This window comes from Rhineura floridana, chromosome 4 (genome assembly GCF_030035675.1).
Source record: "Rhineura floridana isolate rRhiFlo1 chromosome 4, rRhiFlo1.hap2, whole genome shotgun sequence".
In the NCBI taxonomy this organism is placed as follows: Eukaryota; Metazoa; Chordata; class Lepidosauria; order Squamata; family Rhineuridae; genus Rhineura; species Rhineura floridana.
In genome coordinates, this window is record NC_084483.1 from 99,516,198 (window position 1) to 99,539,116 (window position 22,919).

Below are 22,919 nucleotides of genomic sequence, written 5' to 3' on the forward strand. Positions count from 1 at the left end.
CCTCTGTGTCTCCTCCCTTTCCAGAGTTTTGGAGGGTCCCCATTAAAAATTGGTGCTGTTAGAAGGGGGGTGCTCTCCATTAACATGACACGTCCTTACTTGCTTGCAGTTCCATGAGAAGTAAGTGGAATTGCCAGGCGTGTTTACCCCCAGTAAAATACATACATTCAGTTTAGTGCAATATCGCAAATGAAAGCAATAATACAGCAATTACTGTCAGATAAGTGGTTTGCAGGTCTCTTTTATCAGAGGGAACACTTCAAAGCGGAGAAAGGGGAACGGATGTGTCCAACGCGTGCGTGTGTGTGTGCAAAAGGGAGGGAGGCCCTGCACGAGGCACCACCACCACCAGCCCCCAAGAATTGAGGGATCCAGCAGCCGTGCGGGGTTCCTTAGCTAGGAAAGGCTGCTGGGGGCTGGGGGGGAGGTGGTGTGAGGGGGGAGGCGGAGATCCCCCTCCCCCAAGCCCTGGCTTGTTAACAGTCTTGCCAGAAGGGGACACTGCCACCTCCTGCCACACTGAGCTTCTACATCACGGCACTTCCTATCCCAAACCTTCCCCAGTGCAGCTGCTGTGAAGTAGCCTCCTCCACCACCACCCCGCAGGAGCCGAGGAAGCTCGGCATGGCTCAGGCACTGCTCGGGCTCCTGCTGTTCCTGGGCTCCAGGGTGGCACAGGACCCTGTCCAGGCTCCTGTTGGGCTCTGGCTGCCCTCAACTGCACAAGGCAGAAATGTAATAGCTGTAAGTGGAGCTGTAAAAGAGCCTAAAACTCGGTGAACTCCATTACAGCCACTATTACCAAATCAATGGGAACTTCAAACTTTTGCACTCTTACGTTCAAACGCTTTTTGCTACAGCGTCTCAGGCGCCAACAACCACAGAGACTGGTGGTCTACCTTCCTAGACATGGCACGCAGTTCTGGAGAAATAGGTAGAATTGCCAGCCGTGTGTATCTCCAGAATGTTTACTATGTATAAAGGCAAAGACACATACATTCGTTTTTGCGTAATATTGCAAATACGAGCAAAAAAAATATACAGCAATTATTGGCTTATAAGCACCTGGAGACCCCCTCCCCCCACCGGCCCTGCTCCAGAGTGGCGAGCGGCAAAGAACTCCATTACAGCCACAGGACATTCATACTTTCGCACTCTTGTTGTGCTTCGTTGCAAAGGGGGAGAGGAGCATAGGTCATATTTTGTGGACCAATTGGCTGATAGGGGGGAGTGTTATGGGCGGAGCTGGGAAAAAGCGAGAAGAAGTACGGGTCCTCCCACTGTGTGTGCGGGCGCAACAAAAGCGTTTTTTTTTTAAATCAAGAAAGAGCAAACAAACAGGCAAAGTGAGGACTGTCATATGACAAACCGGATATGGAAAACATGGGTTTGGATGAGCCCTAAGACTCATTGAACTAAAGGACTTCCGGGAAGGGTGACTTCGCTTGTGCCTGCTTTTGGGACGGGCTCCCGCCTCAAAAGAAGCTTATTCAGATATAAATCAGTCAGAACATTTTTTTTTTTGACTGATGAAATTTCTCCCGGGCAGGGAGAAACGTAGAGATCAACCTCAAAAGCCTGTTTTTGTTGGGAGGACTGGATTTCATTAATTTATGAGATAAGGTCCAGCCAACAATGCCGGACGGACTTCCGAACAAGCTCTATCTGTTTAAGCGATACGTTTATCTTTTCTTTAAAGAGAGAACGGCTAACAGGCAAGCACCCTTCTTTCTATTATTTTTTTTACTTGGTTTAAATTGTTGCAGCAAAAGGAGATTTGTCAGATTGATCGGCTTTGGACAACTTCTGGGTGAGCTATAACTCTTCTCTGTTATTCACGAAATTAACAGCTTATCTCTGTTTCTGTCGCAAAAAGCTGTCCTGGAAGTGCATTCTAAAGATATAAACAGAACAGGGATTTCTATTCCTGATTTCTATTCCGAGGAATATTATATTGTCTGGGACTATTCTCTTTTTGGTCTATTTTATTTTGACGAATCTGCTTCTTCACGACGCCACTAACTGTTTTGATGCTGGGAACTAAATTTGTTTTGCATTCTTGAACATAGAGAGATAAGGCAGGCTGCTCTGTTTATACTGTGATGTCATCAAGCCTGGAATATTAACCCAATTGTTGCTGAAATAAGAAGTGGTTCTTCTTTATTTTTGTTTTGCTTTGTTTTCGTGGTTTTAAAAATGGCAATCAAGAAAGTGGCTGAGAATCTGGAAGTAACTATGTTTCAGAAAATAATGGATGAGATTGAGATAACGAAACAAACCCTGCGACAGGGTAGTAAGGAGCTGAAAATTGAACTGAGCAAAATGACGCAGGAGCTTAAAGAAATAGGGGATCCTGTGAGAGAGGAGAATGAGATCAGAGATGAGAAAAGAAAAAATAAAGGGAAGATACAAGCCCTGGAGATTGGAACAAATGTGGAATTGGAAAAAGATCTGGAGTTTATGGATTTTAGAAATAAAATCTACTGTTTGGAATTTAACGTTATCTCTGAAGAAATTAATGAAGATATTAGAGATAAAGTTATCAATGGCTTGGATAATCTTTTGGACTGGAATGACGTGATGGAGTTTGATATAGAGAAAATCTATGGAATTAACTGCAGCCATGTGACAATGGAAAAACTCTCAAGAGATGAGCCAGTGCATTTTGTAAAAAAGAAGAACAGAGATATGACTTTACAACAGTATTTCAGCAACTTATTCAGAATGGATGGCAAGAAAATATTTGGGATAGAGGAAATTCCCATCAGACTCTTACTATATGACTATGGCTACGACAGCAAGATTATTATGGAATACTGATAATGGAAGATTGGACACTGAAATTACTGGACTTAACAGGACTATTGAAGATGGAAGATGGAACTAACAGGGATAATGGAATAATGGCTATTGAAATTATTGAACCTAACAGATTTTGATGAGATGGATTAATCAAAATGTTTATTTGGACTATGGTTATGACAATAAGATTATTATAATTATTAACGAGATGGATTAATCGACATGTTTATTTGGAGAAAAATTGATAGATATATTTCTTAAAGAATTGAAACCTCTCTTTGACTTTTTGTGGAAAGAATAAAGTAATGTTTATGAGATTTGATGATTAATTAAGATAACTACTGGAGGAAAGTGATTTTATAATATGATTTAAGAGACAGGATTGTTATATATTGTAGACCTATAACTGATTTGATCTGTGACAAATGGGAAGTCAATATTTTATTTTTTTTTGTTTAATTATTTTTGTTTTGTTTTTTGTCTTTGAATGTTTTATGATTTTGTTTCGTATGTTTTATGAAAATTTGAATAAAAATTATTGTAAAAAAAAAAAAAGACTCATTGAACTAAAGAGGGAGACATGTATAGGTTTGCAGTATAAGAAGAGATGGGAAATTCCCTGCTGTGCCTCCTTAAACCATTTAGATGTTACTGAGTGGCTCACCCGTGCAGTGCAGCATTTAAGTCCTTCTCTTTTCAGATCTCACTCAAGCTTTTCATTGGACTCTGAAGCTCCAAAATAGCTCAGTCTTTTCTCCACTCTCAGCTTGCTTCAAACACTTTCCAAAACTGCCTTTGGATGCAGCAACGTCTTTTCAGTTTATACCTGTCTGCAAAAAATCAGGGCAGCTTTATTACAAATGAGGGTCACTGCTGGCAACAGAACTGTTTAAAGACAACACAGGATTCTTAATAAAAAGGGGGCCAAGCGGGATTGATTGTTTAAGCAAAGGGCTTGGTTTCATCTAAGAAGCAGTCAGCAGATGAAGCTTCCACCACTTTTTAGGCCAAAGGTCTAGCTGCCAGAGACTTCAATGACTGTTGCTCAAAAACAACTTCTTACATAAAGTTTCCACTGCACTAAAAGCTCTTTTGCAGTCTAAATGCCATTTAAAAATGAGCCTGTGCAGCCATTTCAATATTTTTAAATGTTTACAATAATGTACAATCACTTGGTTTGCTTTTACAAAAAAATGACGCTGTACAGTATTTGGATAGGTGTTACAGTTACGTTTGAGTAGACTTATTCAGACAAACTTCAGTGGAATTAAAAGAAGGATTTTCCCATTTTTCATTCATTTGACTTAAACAGGAGAAAGATTAGGAAACCACACTGGAGACAATCCAAATGCAGTCGAGTTCTGGAAGAGCACAGCAGGTGTTACATTACATGCAACATAGAATGAGATTGCCGGAAGAGAGATGAGGGTCACATAACTCAAGCTCTTGCCCTATGACAGGTTCCTCTTTACCAAAGCGCTCCAAAAGGTAGTGCCTATCAGTCAGATTGCAATACATCTTGAGCAAAGTGCTAGTGTGGTCCAGTAGTTACATTATTGGCTTGGATCCAGAAAACCTGGGTCCAAGTTCCTCTTCTACCTCAGAGTCATTCTGTAGCAAGTCGCTTTGTGAGCCTCAGCTTCAGGTCTATAAAATGTGAACAATAATGACCTTATTCATAGGGTTGTTGTGAGGTTAACAGCAATAAAATCTGTAAAGCACTTTGCAAATTATTCATAGTATAGTACTAGCAGGCTTGAGCAAAGTATGTCCCTGAAGGGCAATGATACAACTTGGTGAAACATATCCAGATGGCCCAACCGAGCAACATCTTGGGTGGTATCCACCTGTGTCCATCTGTTAAAGAACAGACTTCCGCTTATGGAACATAACGCCTCCTTCCTCACCTCTCCCTTTTCAGCCCCCTATGAGCACCCCCAAATCTGTTTTGTAGAGTTTGGAGACTGCAGGGGGTAGGAGAGTAAAGGGTCTACTCACACAGTGTTGGATATCTCCCCGACTTCCTCAAGAGCATATTATTTCTTCCCTTCATGCTCTGTTTGTTTGCTCACATTGCTGCTTATGGATCAGCCACATTTTCTTGCTAATTGCACCCATGGATACTGAATCGCAAGTGTGATATTTAGATACTCAAGCTGGTATTATGGTGGATAAATTCCTCAGAGGACCTTCCATTACCTCCATACCTTCTTTTTAAATTATCCTTTCTTCCTTGGGAGACTAGAATTAAATTTCCTTCTCCTGTATTATTTGTACATATGGCCGGGGGGGGGGGGGGAGGCTCGACTGAAGAATCCTGGCAGATCGTTTGTATCAAAGTTTGTTCTCCATGTAAATATGAAACCTTTTCCTTTTATAAGAAATAATTAACATGCAGTGTGAGACAGGGCTCTCATTTGCTTTGGAGAACAGCAGGGCGTCTGTCCTTTTGCTGTACTGACACTTTCCAATGTGTCCTAGACAAGGTCAGTAGCTCAATACAACAGTAAACTTTATTTTATTTATTTATTATTTGATTTATATCCCGCCCTTCCTCCCAGCAGGAGCCCAGGGCAGCAAACAAAAGCACTAAAAACACTTTAAAACATCATAAAAACAGATTTTAAAATACATTAAAACAAAACATCTTTAAAAACATTTTTAAAAAGCTTTCACAACATCTTAAAAAAGGGTTAAAAACATACTGCTTAAAAAAAAGGTTTAAAAACATATTAAAAACCAATTCCAACACAGACGCAGACTGGGATAAGGTCTCAACTTAAAAAGCTTATGCCTACAATCAATGTCATTTGCATTACTGGTTGTTTCATCTGTGAAACAAACAAGTTTTTCTTTAAACACACACACACACTGCATAGCATTATGCTCTCCTTTTATCCCACTCTCTCTTCACACAAACACACATACTAGCCCAAATAATTTGAAATAAATACCTTTCTGGGGTATGGACAGCAGCTGCTAAAAATAGCAGGCAGTGACATGAGCCAAGGAGGTGTTATGTTTTAAGGGAGATGAACAAAAGTGGATGCACAAGTCAGCTCTCAGATAGGGAGAGCCTTTTGATTTATGAGCAGTGCAGTCATTCAGCTGTGTCAGAGAGTTGAATGCACACTGCAAAACGGTTACTTTTGATCACAACAGCCGCAAGCTTATGTGCAGCTGTGCATGCACATTGAAGATTCAGGTTGTGAAAAGTAAAAGTCTTTTTTTTAAGTGTTCTTTCAGTCAAAGCTACCCCTCAGCCTTTCCTTAAATAATCTATTCCTTAGCAAGAGGATTACTGACCTACATTCAAATCAGGAGGACAAACTAGACAGATGTCTAGGAAAGCCTTTGAACACAACGTTTTAGCCCCTTCTCACTTTGAAGAATATTCCCATCCAAATGAGGATAAAACAACAATGAAGTTTAAAATGAAAACAAAAAAAATTACCTTTTGTAGAGGAAGAATCTTTTCAAAAATATTTCAGTCCAAATGTGAGGTAGCAGTGAAAACAGTGAAGTGGGAAAAGGCTCCAAGTTCTGAAAATACAGAGGAAAAATAATCAGCTTCTCAACCAGGACAGCCCTTGGAACTCTATTAGATCAACTTTGCAACTTTTTGCAAACTGAAAAACAGTTCCGTTTAGCATCATCCTAACAGCTGGTTTCCACGTGACGTCAGCACACGGAGGCCGGTTTTAAAGTCTCTTCCAATCCCCAGCCCTGTAACTTTATATCTTCTCATATTATATGTAAACAATTTCATGTCCAGGACATTTTTAGGTTTTATAGTGGAGCCCAGTTTTAAAACTTGCCAAAGCAGCTTGTGTAAATATTAGAGCTATGACAATAGACAGTTTTAGATTTCAAAGGCAGTTGTCTTTCTTCTAAAGAAGCATTCTTTCACTGAAGCACATATGTCAATTTTTCAAAAGCACTGATACGAAAGCAACTTTCTTCTATATATTTCTTTTTTATGTATTTCCTGTTTCTTCCTTCAAAATAATAGCAGTCAGTCAATCTCTTACTATTCAAAAGTATTTTCTTTCTATAGAGAAGATTACTCAAAAAATATTATCAAACTCCAATGTCTGGCAAAAAAACAAACCAACTCTAAACTTTAAATGAGAATGTGAATGAAGCCTAACAATCTTCATTAATGCCTGTGTGCAATGAACTATATGTGTGGTGCCTTTGAAGACTCTTCAACAGCTGCAGCTGGCGTGGAATTCAGTGAACCCCACCTCATGGTGGGTGGAGGGGTCACTTGGAGCACAGAAGAACAATATTCCAAGCCTCCACTGCCTGCCTGTTGCTGGCTGTATCAGCACATTTTAAGGAGCTGGTTTGGATTCATAAGGCACTCAACAGCTTGGCCTCTACATACTCTATTGCCATTTTATAATATATTTTGGTTTTGAAATCATACTTATATCATATACAGTACACAATCTATTGTATTTAAAACATGTATATAGGCTACAGGGAACTCTCAGACCCATGGGTATGTACTCATACTAAAAAGTCTCAATGGTCTCTGTGAAGGTGATTATCTTTATATTTACTTTTACTTGTTTCCCACAATTGTTTACTCCAAACCTTCTCCTACTCGGCTTTCCATTACAATTGCTCTGGGGATCTAGAAACCTCTCTCTCTCTCTCTCTCTCCTAGTACAAGTCTAGATCATCCCAGAAAGTGCTGTGAGGCATCCTCTTTAAGCAAGAATTATACTGCCCAGGGATGGAAATGAAGATTTGTAATAAAAATGACCACAGAACCCTTTCCACATCAGCACCTGCAATGGACTCTTGCTCATCTGCCATAGAATCCCTGAGCATTGCAGCACTTTGGGGGACTTATTCTAGGGTGCCCATTCAGTACATATGGGGTACTGGTGATGCCTGTACTATTGACCCATGTAAACCATGCATAGCACCCTTAGAATCATAGAACCTTGTGTCAAGGTTGCCTGCTATGGCTGATAATTTTGTTGAGCAACCCGACAACCGAGAGTGGATGTAGAACATAGCTATCGTAACTAGCAGCCGCTGATGGCGTTATTCTCTAATAATTCGTCAAATCCTCTTTTAAAGCCATCCAGGTTGGAGGCCTTCACTCTGCACTGTGTGAAGTAGCACTTCCTTTTGTCTATCCTGAATCTTCCAACATTTAGCTTCACTGAATGGCCCCCAGTTCAAATATTATGAGGGAGGGCAAAAAACATTTTTGTCTCCATATTCTCCACACCATGCTTAATCTCATACATCTGGCCTGGTATGCTAGCTGCTTCTACTTCCAATATTTTCTGCACACAGTGACGAAGACAATAAATATCCTGTTTTCCTCTAGGGTCTAAGGCTTCTGCATACACTTCCAAATTCTGCCGACTTATTATGTATTGCATTGTGCACTGCTCTCCTTAAATTATCTTCGACATAAGTTGGCAAGTACAATTTTTAATAGCAACTGCAAGTAAAATCTCAATAATGAAGACTATCTTCATTAAAGAAAAGCCACAGCAGCTGGGGAAACTGCCATATAAAATAATCATGTTCTAGATGTCTGCAATTAAAAGTTATCCATTGGCCAACTTACTTCCCCTCAATTGCTTTATCAGCACGGGCAGAGGAAGTTTGAAAGTCTGAGGAACCTAAGAACTCTGACATGCAAAACACAACTTCCACAATGCAGTCTTACACTAGGTCCAGTAAAAAGGAAAGGGCTCTCTCATCGCAGAGTTAAGGGTCATTTCAATATCAGCAGCTAGTCAGCCATCCTCGCTTCAATCTCAGCTCTTTGAATGTTTGAAAATTACAGCCTCAAACTATTGCGAGGGGGGACAGGGAAGTCATGTTGCAGATCTCAGAGATTCTTATTATATGGTGGGCACCTCAGTAGTGATTATAATGTGCCCTGCTGGAAATGAATGACCCGGATTTTCACTTATGCTTACTTTCAGCACTGACTAATTTGCTGGTAAACATTTTGTACCAACATCCTGCACTTCGTTTTCCCTTGTCGCAGCAACAGATAAAGTTAATCCTCTATTCCTAGCCTAGCAAAGGAACCAGACTGTGATGTTGTTAAAGCTCTGCACATGTTGTAAACAACTCCTGAAGGTCATCAACAGTTCATCTTTCTTTTTATTATGACACATTTAGGAACCATTTCTGGCAAATTTTTCTATTTTCCAATGACTGGGGTTTATTTCTGCTTCATGGTGGCACCTGCTTTTTTCTGCTCTGTTTCCAAAGTATTGGCGACACATGTCACCAGATCCTTGTCTTATTTTATCTGTGACCAGGAGCTCTGGGCATGAAATATTTTCAGAGGAAAGAAATATCCATGCCCTTGAAAGAGCTTTCAAATTCCTGTTTAATTCGAGAGTGGCAGAGACGGCTTGCACAACTAGAGGGGAAAGGATTGCGTGACCCACCACATATTCCTTCGTTTTCAAGCTAGTGGAAGTTACTCTGTCCATGATCTATAAAATTCTGCACAGTATGTCTGCTTGCATGAGTCCACACTCAAGGACATCTTGCAAGACTGAAAGGACTGCAGATCTCTAGTCAAGCACATGCTTTGCATGCAAAAGTTCCCAGGTTCAATCCCTGCTTTCTCTTGGTAGGGAAAAACTCCAGTCTGAAACCCCAGAAAACTACTGCCAGTCAGTGTGGACAATATTGAGTTAGATTGACCAATGATCTACCATTGCAGCTTTCTATTGTCCTGTGAAAAATATGAGAACTGGATGTGGAAAACATGCCTCCAAGATGCCAAATATTTGCAAGCCAGAAACCAGTCTCTCAACTCAGAGTGAGGGACAGTTCCTGTTTTGGAAGGAAACTATTACTAAGACACCTTCCTTGCATAAACTCACACTGCAACTCCTTGATAGACAGTTCACTGTCTTCTTTTGTGCTCTTCTTTGGTAACGCAAATCCTCTTTTTTTGGCAATGCATACCTGGCCACCACACTCATTATACACTATGTGCGTACGGAAGCATGAAGCCTCAAGGCTGAATTCAGCCATTGTGGAAAGTCTCATTTGCTCCCATGATCATTTCCCACCTAACTTAGTTCCCTGTTGGCTCAACTGGGCCTATCCATAAAGTTTGGCAAGAATCCCACCATGTCTGCCCCTCATTTCCCTAATCCCATGGTGCACCATATGGCAACTAGCAGCCCAGCAAGCAAATTGGTTGTGGGTGAGAAATAAAAGGCAGGCAGCTGTGCGGGTTGGCTCCGCTGTGAATCAGGCCAGGAAGGAAAAGGCGATGGGGATTTGACCAGGCAGAATGTGCCATAACTACAGGTAACTACTCTAAAACAGTATTTCCATTCCTTCTTTCAAGAAGGTAAGAGCAACATACAGAAACTTAGGTGGTTCCCCCATCCAGGTAGTAGCCAAGCCCAGCCTTGTTTATACTTCATGTGTCTCCCCATTCATGTGTAGAACGGGGAGGCTAATCTTTGCAACAAAAAGTGTGTATGCAGTTCCCCTCAGCCACACATCCTTTTTGTTGTAGAAGTTATACCCTCCTACCCCTTGCCTTTAAACCTGTCTACAGCCGGTGCAGCAGACACTTGAACAACAAAACACGGCCAGGGCTGGCCCTACCATTAAGTAAACATAGGAGACTGCCTTAGGTGAGGGATGCTGAGGGGGCAGCAGCAATAGCGTTCAGCTGTTCCTCCTGAGCCTCTCAGCCATTCCCCTTTATTGCCACATGGGAAAGGCCTCAATTTGGCCTCTTGCCTGACATGGCTGAAGATGCGATTCTATCACCAGTGTTGAAGTAAGATCAAACTGCCAGCCCAGCTGGCTTCTGTACATAGAATGGAAGGGGGAAACCATCTTGCCCTTTGCTCCAGACACCAAAATGTCTTGGGGGCCAGCCCTGAACAAGGCCATATCTCATTTGGCTTTAAACAGCAGGTGCTTTCAGCCCTTGGATAAATAGAAAATGCAGCTGCGGTGAGCCCAGGGCCTTGAGTGGAACTGCCCTGGTGGTCTTGCCCTAAAACCACCAATGAAGGTCTGTAATGATAGAGCTGCAGTGTAATCTTGCAGTACTGTAAAATTACAGCAATTACAGAAAAGTCTGACATTTCATGAGGGCGAATGAAGAATCTACCCTTCAGTACTTAATGGTGTATTTATTAAGGAGGGATGGGGGTAGGGGAATAGAATTAACATCTTATTGGCAGCATAGTTTCATTGTTAACTTTTAAAAATTTATGGGTTTGAGTCAGTGACTTGTAAATTGACTTTTTTTCCTCAAGGAAATGGAAAAAAAATACAGCCAAAAAACTGTGCTATTAGTGCTAAAATTTACATGATACATTTTGGCTAGAAGGTATTGTTTTTTAAAAAAGGGAAGACACTGGTACATTGCAAATCCCTAAAAATACAGGCTGTTGCCAAGCACTCTCACTGACTAAAGAAGAAAAAAAGATACAAGAAAGATTAAGGGCTCTGTTATTCAGTGATCTGTCGGATGCCAAGGCAACTGGTCATATCTCAAGTGAAAGCAGAAACTAGGCTCTTCAACAAAACATGATGAGTGACTTAGACTAGATCATCATTTGTGCATATATCAAAGATTTCTGCAAAAGGGTGATGAGATGCTAAAGAGGACGAAGCTCCTTTGCCTTTAATACTTGTGCAAAATGGGTGCAGCTTGTTGTGAGAGGGTAGAATACATGACCCAGCTGAAATTCCAGACCTAATCAGGTGTTTCCTATAAGCAATTCATAATTGCATCATGGAGAGAGCAGGGTCACGCCCTCTAACCCCACCACTCCATGGGGACTGAGGGCATGTCTGTAGAAGGAAGCCTGCTATTTTCCTGTAGGCTCCCCCTGTGGTTTTATTTATGTATATAAACATTTATATGCCACCTTTCAGCCCCATAAAGGCTGACAAGGCGATTCACAACATAAAACACAATCCTGATATATAAAAAAATGTAAATGTACTGCCTTCAAGTTGATTCCAACTTATGGTGACCCTATGAATAGTTTTCATGAGGCTGAGAGTCAGCGACTGGCCCAAGGTCACCCAGTGAGCTTCATGGTTCTGTGGGGATTCGAACCCTGGTCTCCCCGGTCATAGTCCAACACCTTAACCACTACATAGTTTGCTTTAAATGAGAATAAAACAAGGACAAAAACAATAGTAAAAAAAAACCCAGCAAAGAGAACATACAGTTAAAAGCCTGGTGAAATAAAAATGTCTTGACTGCCCACCTAAAAGCCATTAGAAGTGGGGTAATCAATTCCATCTGGGGAGAGACTTCCACAATCAAGGTGCTGCCACTGAGAAGATCCTGTCTGAATGCTATGTGGATAAACCTGAGTGACGTTTTGGATTTGTGTGCTTCCCCCCTCCCCTCTAGCCCTCCCCACCAAAGCCCAGCCTCTTCAAACAACAAGGCAGAATGAGACAACTGCCTCAGGTGGTGGGTGCAAGTGGTGGAAAAACTGATTCCTCCCCTGCATATCATGAGGAACTGTGCATGATCAGGGTTTCTCGTCATGGAGAGGGGGACCAAAAGACTGGAGCAGGTTTCCTTCTACGGACACAGCCCCAAATAAATAAATCTCAGCAAAGGGAGGATATGGCAGAGGCTGAGGCCACTAGGCATGACCCCCTTTCCCCCACATACAATTATTAATCACATGAGGGACACACCTGATAGGACTACAAATGACTAAAGGCAGTCATTTGACTTTGCAGTCTCCCCATTTCTCTACCTTGATGTCTTACAGAATGCCTCCTCTAAAGGTAAACAAGTAGCACATATACATCTCAAAGTGGGACAATAAACATATGTAAAAGATAGCACCATTAAATGCAATACATTTTAGGGATGCAACCTGGAAGCAAATACACTTACCTGAAAGCACAGGGCATTGAATTCAGTGTGATGTACTTCTGAGTAAACATTCCCAGATCATGTACTGAACATAGCTGAGTTTTTGAATATCTCAGCCATATTACAAAATACATGTACTTCCTACCACTCCACCTCCTTACACAGCATTCATTTTGGATCATTTCTGTCTCTGTGGTGCTCCCTATCATAAAGATAAGCACACATGTGCATAGTTCAATCACATCATACACACACACACACACACACACACATATATATACATATACATATATATATACACACACACACCATGACACTAGGAGGTGCTTTTTGATCTTGTGTTATCCAGAGGTGTCTGAACAGGAATGCAGTACTATGTGGCTTGGAATGAACCAAAAGTGAACACAGGGAAGCCTCGTCCTAAGTCATCCATGGATGATGTTCAGATTTACATTCAGTACAGTATATATTATGTCTCTCAATGCATCCAGTTTTGTACATGTGCATTCACTACGTTGTCATTTCAACATTATTTTAAATATATCTCTACACAAAACAGTTTGACCTACACATTTTGGCTTTCAAATAATGTGCAGTCAATATAGTACAAGACAACAAAAAATAGCTACCATGTAAAACAATATATAAAAGTTCTTGTAATGAAGCTTCTGTAGTAAATCTGCTATTTAAAAAATCCAGTATGTTTTAAGTAAATTATTATTCTTCAACTGTTTTTAAGTTCATCTCTGCTACATCTACGACATATTAAAGATCAGGCAGATGTTTTATGCCTTCCTCGGTACCAGTTATTTGTTATAATCTATGCACATTGGTTGTGGTCTGCACGTGCCATGCCATGCCATAATACTATCCCAACAGAGAAGTGCTTTAGGCACCAACCACTCCTAGCTCATGATGCAATGCAAATGAAATACAAAGCTGAAATTCATAGATCTGTACTGGAGTTTCCTTCATGGCACAAATCTCACAAATGGGAATCAGATCCCTCAACAGCAGCACTTCCAGCTCCATGGGGTTGGTGGTGGTGGGTCAATCCTTAAACATCATCTGCAGGTACAAGGAAGCCACAATATACCCATATCAAAGCACACTCATCTAAGTCATACTGAGCACTCTGTACAAAAATCCCTACTTGAATAGAATGCACTGTTTTCATTAATACTACCTGCAATGGCTCCCATGTGCCATCAGGATCCCCATATTTCAGAGTGCAGCCCACAAGTTCTGCATTAGGCTAATGTGCACCATCCCATAGAACATACAAAGACTTACAGAAGTAACAACCTAACTTCTGCTCAAAACCTACTTCTGTGCAGATATTTAAAGTAGTGAATCACATAAGAAGAGCCTGCTGGATCAGGCCAGTGGCCCATCTAGTCCAGCATCCTGTTCTCACAGTGGCCAACCAGATGCCTGGGGGAAGTCCGCAAGCAGGACCCGAGTGCAAGAACACTCTCCCCTCCTGAGGCTTCCGGCAACTGGTTTTCAGAAGCATGCTGCCTCTGACTAGGGTGGCACAGCACAGCCATCACGGCTAGTAGCCATTTATAGACCTGTCCTCCATGAATTTGTCTAATCTTCTTTTAAAGCCATCTAAGCTGGTGGCCATTACTGCATCTTGTGGGAGCAAATTCCATAGTTTAACTATGCGCTGAGTAAAGAAGTACTTCCTTTTGTCTGTCCTGAATCTTCCAACATTCAGCTTCTTTGAATGTCCACGAGTTCTAGTATTATGAGAGAGGGAGAAGAACTTTTCTCTATCCACTTTCTCAATGCCATGCATAATTTTATACACTTCTATCATGTCTCCTCTGACCCGCCTTTTCTCTAAACTAAAAAGCCCCAAATGCTGCAACCTTTCCTCGTAAGGGAGTCGCTCCATCCCCTTGATCATTCTGGTTGCCCTCTTCTGAACCTTTTCCAACTCTATAATATCCTTTTTGAGATGAGGCGACCAGAACTGTACACAGTATTCCAAATGCGGCCGCACCATAGATTTATACAATGGCATTATGATATCGGCTGTTTTATTTTCAATACCTTTCCTAATTATCCCTAGCATGGAATTTGCCTTTTTCACAGCTGCCGCACACTGGGTCGACATTTTCATCGTGCTGTCCACTACAACCCTGAGGTCTCTCTCCTGGTCGGTCACCGCCAGTTCAGACCCCATGAGCGTATATGTGAAATTCAGATTTTTTGCTCCAATATGCATAATTTTACACTTGTTTATATTGAATTGCATTTGCCATTTTTCCGCCCATTCACTCAGTTTGGAGAGATCTTTTTGGAGCTCTTCGCAATCCCTTTTTGTTTTAACAACCCTGAACAATTTAGTGTCATCAGCAAACTTGGCCACTTCACTGCTCACTCCTAATTCTAGGTCATTAATGAACAAGTTGAAAAGTACAGGTCCCAATACTGATCCTTGAGGGACTCCACTTTCTACAGCCCTCCATTGGGAGAACTGTCCGTTTATTCCTACTCTCTGCTTTCTGCTTCTATGTCCACTGGACTATGTCCACTGGATCACCTCTATATGCTTGTTGACAATCTCAAAGAATTCTAGTAGGTTACTGAGACAGGACTTTCCCTTGCAGAAGCCATGCTGGCTCTGCTTCAGCAAGGCTTGTTCTTCTATGTGCTTAGTTAATAATACTTTCTACCAGTTTTCCAGGGACAGAAGTTAAGCTAACTGGCCTGTAATTTCCAGGATGCCCCCTGGATCCCTTTTTGAAGATTGGCGTTACATTTGCCACTTTCCAGTCGTCAGGCATGGAGGAGGACCCAAGGGGAAAATTACATATTTTAGTTAGCAGATCAGCAATTTCACATTTGAGTTCTTTGAGAACTCTCGGATGGATGCCATCCAGGCCTGGTGATTTGTCAGTTTTTATATTGTCCATTAAGCCTAGAACTTCCTCTCTCGTTACCACTATTTGTCTCAGTTCCTCAGAATCCCTTCCTGCAAATGTTAGTTCAGGTTCAGGGATCTGCCCTATATCTTCCACTGTGAAGACAGATGCAAAGAATTCATTTAGCTTCTCTGCAATCTCCTTATCGTTCTTTAGTACACCTTTGACTCCCTTATCATCCAAGGGTCCAATCGCCTCCCTAGATGGTCTCCTGCTTTGAATGTATTTATAGAATTTTTTGTTGTTGGTTTTTATGTTCTTAGCAATGTGCTCCTCAAATTCTTTTTTAGCATCCCTTATTGTCTTCTTGCATTTCTTTTGCCAGAGTTTGTGTTCTTTTTTATTTTCTTCATTCGGACAAGACTTCCATTTTTTGAAGGAAGACTTTTTGCCTCTAAGAGCTTCCTTGACTTTGCTCGTTAACCATGCTGGCATCTTCTTGGCCCTGGCGGTACCTTTTCTGATCTGCGGTATGCACTCCAGTTGAGCTTCTAATATAGTGTTTTTAAACAACTTCCAAGCATTTTCGAGTGATGTAACCCTATGGACTTTGTTTTTCAGCTTTCTTTTTACCAATCCCCTCATTTTTGTGAAGTTTCCTCTTTTGAAGTCAAATGTGACTGTGTTGGATTTTCTTGGCAATTGGCCAGTTACATGTATGTTTAATCTAATAGCACTATAGTCACTGCTCCCAATTGGTTCAACAACACTTGCATCTCGCACCAGGTCCCGGTCCCCACTGAGGATTAAGTCCAGGGTTGCCATCCCTCTGGTCGGTTCCATGACCAACTGGTCTAGGGCATAGTCATTTAGAATATCTAGAAATTTTGCTTCTTTGTCATGACTGGAACACATATGCGGCCAGTCTATGCCTGGGTAGTTGAAGTCACCCATTACTACCACATTTCCTAGTTTGGATGCTTCCTCAGTTTCATATCTCATCTCAAGGTCTCCCTGAGCATTTTGATCAGGGGGACGATAGATCGTTCCCAGTATTAAATCCCTCCTGGGGCATGGTATCACCACCCACAATGATTCTGTGGAGGAATCCACCTCTTTTGGGGTTTCCAGCTTGCTGGATTCAATGCCTTCTTTCATGTATAGAGCAACTCCGCCACCAATACGTCCTTCCCTGTCCTTCCGATATAGTTTATATCCAGGGATAACCGTATCCCACTGGTTTTCTCCATTCCACCAGGTCTCCATTATGCTCACTATATCAATGCTCTCCTCTAAGACCAAGCACTCCAGTTCTCCCATCTTGGTTCGGAGGCTCCTAGCATTAGCGTACAGGCACTTGTAAGCAGTGTCTCTCTTCAAGTGTCTTTGGCACTTGTAGTTTGGTCTGTGGTAATTTTGCTCTTCTGAATTTATATCCTGTGCCCCTGCTCTCACACTTTCCTCCACATGCCCATGCTATGGACCCAAGCTCTGAACAAACAAGTCCCTTTGTGAAAGAAATATCTCCCATACAAGTGCCCATACACATACAGGGACATGAAACAGGGACATGAAACACTAGTGCATTTGTTTGCAAAAGGAATGGTGTTGGAAAGTTCTATTACCTGTTAGAGAATCCAAGGTAACTAATTACACACAGTGCACATTTCCAAGTGGTACAGAAAATAACTTTTTTTTTACTCAGGTGTCTGTTACTGAACTTCTGTATAGAGCTGATTCATATCTAGGGCAAGAAACAGCCCTTTTAAAATTGTGAATGCACATCTATATGTGGCAGATTTATTTTAATAATTAAATTGAAATATTTTTATTGATAGGCACACATTCCACTGTTTCTCCAAGTGGACCTGTTCTAAAACACAGGTGCATTATCACTACCATAGAAACAAAGTATCTGGGATTTTATTTTATTTCTTTAGTTAAACTATGTATAAAATGCACCTTCATCTACAGTATCAAAAGGTGTACACAGACTAAAACACAATATTACAATAAGAATATCACACACATCAGTAAGAGCAAAGAATCTTGGCAAAGAATCTCAAAGGCCTGTCTGATTAATACAGTGTTTAGAAGATGTCTAAGAACAAACAGGGATGACTCCTGGCAAAACTCTATTGGCAAGGAGTGCCACAGGGCAGGGCCAGCCACACTAAAGGCTCAGCCCCTGATGAAGGCCAGACAAACTTCAGAGGCAAGTGAGACCACCAACAATGCCCCATCAGAAGATCTCAGTGATCAAAACAAAGCATAAGCAACAGGGCCAGTGCCAGGCATGACTGGGCCCTTGGGCACCAGTCTTCCCTGGGCCCACAGCGCCAAAAGATCAAACACCCCCTACCCGGTATAGGTGGTGTGAGGCTTAAATAAGCCCACCCACCCCACCTACCTATAGTGTCAGAGCATCAGAGTTCACGCCTGCCATCATCTGAGATGGCAGCAGGGGCATCAACCCCTTAAGGATGCCCCCACCGCCATCTTCGGTAATGGCAGACATGCACACACAGTGCATAAGGGGTGTGTGCTGACGTGACAGGTAGATGGGCCAGGCGGATTTATTTAAGCCCTGTGCTGCCTGTATTGGGGGGGGGTCCCTGGAAGCTCCTGCAGGCTCCTGCTTTGCAATCAGCAGCGTCAGGTCACTGAGTCCTGCAACTTGATGCTGCCATGGATCATCGAGCAGCAGCTTCGCCCTCCCATCCTAAAAGAGGGGACCTCACCCAGGGCCCAACCTGGCTCCCCACTGACATGGGCCTGAAAAGGAATCAGGCGGTCCTAAGGGTACGTTGGGCCCAAATTAGGTAGGGCTCTTTGAATTAACACAAGAACCCTGAATCTGGCCCAGATAATTTCCCAGGGTAGTCCATAACCTTTTCCCAACAAAAACATGGCATATTTGGGGCTAGATGGAATTAGATGTTTGCAACATCACTATGGAGCAGGCCTGCACAACTTGTGACCTGCCAAGCTGAACACAGCTCACCAACATGCAACCAGACTGGTTTTGCTGTTTGTCTGGAACTACAATGCTAGAAAGGGGTGGTGGAGAAGGCTGAAAAGCCACAACACATGTTTGGTGGGTTGTGTTCTGCTTGGTGGGTCACAAAACTATGTAGGCCTACTGTGGATACATGCACACTTTATGTCTTCTCTGAAAGGCATGCTTAATTTACATATGTCTGATCTCTAGATGTATGTGCTATTATCCAGTCTTATTTTTCGCTTGATCTTAACCCAACAAATTTAGAGAACAAGATGCAGTAGCAGTAGTAGTAGCAATAGCAATTAATTATTATTGTTATTATTGTTGTTGTTGTTATTAATAAAAATAATATCTTGCATAGCTTCTTTTTTGGAAATAGAAGCAGCTTCTTTTTTATACCGTCACATCTTTGATCAAAAGGCCAGACCTACATCATTATTCTTACCATTCTGATAGCTATCCCTGATATTTCATTCCTCTTGGATAATATCAAACTTTAAACTAAATCTCCACTTGCTATCAAGATATTAAGCCCTTCAATGTGCCAGAGGATTGATCCTGGAATTAGGAGCTATACATTCAATTCCCAAAGGCTGTTGTCAGTAGAAGCTTTGTATATATCAATTGCCAGGAGCAGAAGTCAGACAACCCCCATGTAACATTGTTTTTTAAATTCACAGCTCTGTTCTGAATGACTCTACTTGTGTGTGTACTTGTAAAACACAAACTGCAATGGGATTTATTTAGCTCATGAGTACAAAATATTGTAAGCATTGAAGGGAGGGAGCACATTTTTTCTATTCTGGTTTTTTTTTTAAAAAAAAATCTTTATCACTCAGCCATAGGCTACCATAATTCAGTACATATAAAAAAAAGAAAAATACAAATACATATAAAAATACAAGCCATGTTTTATCAAACATATTTCATCTACATACAGACAGCAACAACAGCCACAAAGTTAGAATGAAATTTCCACTCCGGAACAAAGCATAGACTGACCCTCCCCATGAACTGATGTCTGAGTACTACAGCTATGATAGAGCACCAGCACATCTATTCTGTATTTTATTTAAAGTTCTGTAAAAACAGCTATTAGCACAAAATTTGCAGTCTCATTGCTAAATTTGCAGCCTTATTGCTAAATTGCTTAAAAAACCCATTAATATGAAATGTTAATATATCAATATAAAAGTTCTGATTTTAACATGCTTACCTAGCTTTTTTTTTTTTTTGGATGAGCACCATTCTGATTCATTTGTGGAGATTTTGTTCTCACTTGTGTGCTTCTTTTATGACCTGCATTTTGACATCTCCAGGCTGGTTTCCCTTCTTCTAAACAAGTAGTCTTCAGTGTTTTTACAACAGTAGCGATTCCTACAGAAACTTATAGCTCTTGCACTTCTTGTCTTGGGAGGGATGGACAAAATAAAACAAACTGAAAATAACACTACAATGAATGGTAAAATGATGAAAAAGGTCTACAGCACAAAGAACAGTGTGAAAAGGAAGACAAGTTTAAATATTGTTGTGTAAGAAAGGGAAGAAAATAATACAAGGATGAGAATAAGTAAAATGATAGGCTGGAACATCTGGGAAGGTAAATACAAAAACAAGATAATGCTACATTAATGAAACAACGAACTGGGCATTCCAAAAGAGTGAAAAATTAGCAATTCGGACCTAGTCTTGCAAAAACCTCCTATGCCAGGTCCAACCAGTTTCAGCAGAGCAGTTCTCAAAAGACATAATGCCATTACTGGTTTTGTCTTGGAAACAAATGCTCATTGATGGATATGTCCAAGCTCATCCTGAAGTTAGCTAGATTGCCATAAATTTAAAATTACATCAAAATTGTCATAAGAAAATGCTGTCAAGCTTTTTGTTTATGTTTTTGATTTTGCCAGTTCATGCAATTGAATTTCACTCTTTCATCCATTTCCTTTGGAATAGCTAAACAGCACTACATTTGCTGTATCTATGATTTACTGACAGGAAAAGTGTCAAAACCACGTTTTTCATTAAACATGAGAGTGTGGGCAGAGTCAAACCACTGCCAGCTGTTGATTTATTTATTTTTTGGCACATTGGGCCTCAATATGCAACTTCCCACCATGCATATGATGTTGAACACAACCAGAGGGGCAGCATGCATCTGTACTCACCAACACATAATTCCCACAACCCTTCTACCATTTTTGAGGGGGAAAGACTGTGGAAATGGGGTACCCATTCATGTGCCTCACCTCACAAGTTTTATTTTAAGTAGGCATTGCCCCAGCGTACACAAGGGCTTCACAGCTGGTGACTGGATGGAGCAGCCTCTGATGCCCCTGTAAATGTTGTACAGTAATTATGGTAAGTGTTGGTTTTGTAGGGTAAATGTGGTAAGTAGTGTGAGTGAGAGGGGTAAGTACATGGGTTGGAATGTTGAAGAATGCTGAGTTGTGATTGGCTGAAGGTATAAATGAGAGAATGACAGTTGGTTGGAGGGTTGTTGGTTCAGGGTTTTGGAGGGGTGGATTTGTGTTTAGGTGGGTAGTGAGGCAGGTTTTAGGACTAAGTTATAAAGAGAAAACTATTATATGTAACCACATGCATGTTGACTGAACATAAAGAAATCTTGTTTATTCCTTGTGTTATTAAATAAATAGTTTGGTTTAACATCATGCTTGATCCTTGGCTGGGATATTACAGACCAGAAGGGTGGGCAGAGCAAATACCAAAGCTGGGAATAGTATCAATGGTGGCAGCGGTGAAGGGATAGTGTAACAGCAGCGGGTATCCAAAGCAACCCAGGGCTGTCATCTTTAAAGGCAGAAAGATACAAGGAAGTTGTGGCCTGTAAGTGCACTCAGACATTACGTAGCAATCTGAGGAGGAGACTAAGGCACGGTCTCGGGGCAGCATTGCGTTACAGATTGTCAGGTGGTGGTGCCTAGTAGTGGGGTTGTGAGAGACCTGTGCTGGGGCCAGTGTGAGAGATCCATTATGAGACCAGACCCAGAGTAGGGGTCTGACAGGCTATTTCAAAAATCTTCAACCCTGGGTCAAAATAATCCCTGTACCTTTGACATAAACAAACTAGAGACACATTAAAATATGTGACCTAGAGTATTATCACTACATTCCAGTGAGCCCTAAGTATGACAGAAGGTTGCATACATGTTGCTGCTGCTGCTGCAGAGATGGGTTTCAATGCACAGGCTTCTGCAAGGGACTCTGGTACAATTCCAGCTATTGTACAGATGCCTTGGAGCCAGTGGGAGGCTTTTTAAAAGCCAAATTGCCACAGAAGGAGGGAATGATTTTTGGAGGGGGAGTTACAGTGCATAAGGGTCACCATACTGCCCTCTTGCAACCTCCTCCCTGAAAATGCTCCCTCTGCAGCAATTAGGATTTTTTAAAAAGCCACTAGAGGCTTTTTTCAAGTCTAATTGATGTGTGGTGGGAAAACCAATAGGGATGGGATCTTCCCTCCCAGCTGTGACCCCCTCAAATGCCCCCCTACTCAGCCACTAGTACCAATGGAAGATTTTGAAAAAAGAAGTCTGATTGCTGTGCTGGGGGGTCAGGGTCAAGGAAGGGAGGGACAGATGAGGAAAAGAACTTACAGACTAGACTGGGAGTCCCTATGGGTCATATCTGGCCTATGGACTGGGAGTTTCCCACACCTCGATCACTGGATGTAGGAGACACCCCCACCCCCAGCCTCCGCAGTAGATTTGGCACATCCTATAAAGCTGATTGATCCTCAGACACCTATTTCAGGATATGCTTTTAATTCTCAGGACCACAGAATCAAATTATTATCCAGAATAAATCAAATGCACTGTGGACTTTCCATTGCTGGCTACCAAGGCAAAGATCCATGAATGAACAGGACTTTCTCTCACTTTCTACAGTTGAGAAGATAAAAAGTCCAGCTGCAAGGATGGCTCCACAGCAGCTTTTATTCACAGAACAGAAAAGCATGATTTGGGAAAGATTAATATCTTCATCTTATTTTTTTTTTTTTAAAAAAACCTCATAAAGCAAAACTATGCTTATAGTAGCAGAGCTTTCGCCCATGGCATTGTTCAAGGATCTGAGAGTGCCTTACAGTGCAAAGATTCCTGTTAGGGCTCCTTTGGTTGCAATATATATGAGAAAGTTACATAAGCACATCCTCACTGGATTGGACCAAAGGTCCATCCAGTCTAACTTTAGGGAATCCTGCAGAGGCATGAAAACAACACCTCTTCCCTGCTGTTTGTCACAGACATCTGGTACTCAGAAGATACACTGACTCTGATCATGGAAGTGACATTTAGCTATCATGGCAGATAGCCATTGATAAACCTAGTCTCCA

The 22,919-nt window shown here is 41.5% G+C and overlaps 1 protein-coding gene across 18 annotated transcripts in view; it reads right to left on the minus strand.

Annotated features, from left to right (window-relative positions):
- Window positions 1–22,919, minus strand: part of MTCL3 (MTCL family member 3) — a 95,473-nt gene that overhangs the window by 6,001 nt on the left and 66,553 nt on the right. For 13 of the 18 annotated variants that reach the window (XR_009762256.1, XR_009762259.1, XR_009762244.1 and 10 more), the window contains 3 exons: window positions 19,785–19,977; window positions 6,257–6,345; window positions 3,467–3,632 (listed from right to left, as the gene is read on the minus strand). Coding sequence is in view for 2 of the 18 variants with exons in the window: in XM_061623797.1 (XP_061479781.1) it covers window positions 20,050–20,160 (111 nt within the window). In the remaining 16 variants the exon portion in view is untranslated. The other 5 variants (XR_009762257.1, XR_009762255.1, XR_009762250.1 and 2 more) reach the window with 5 other exon arrangements.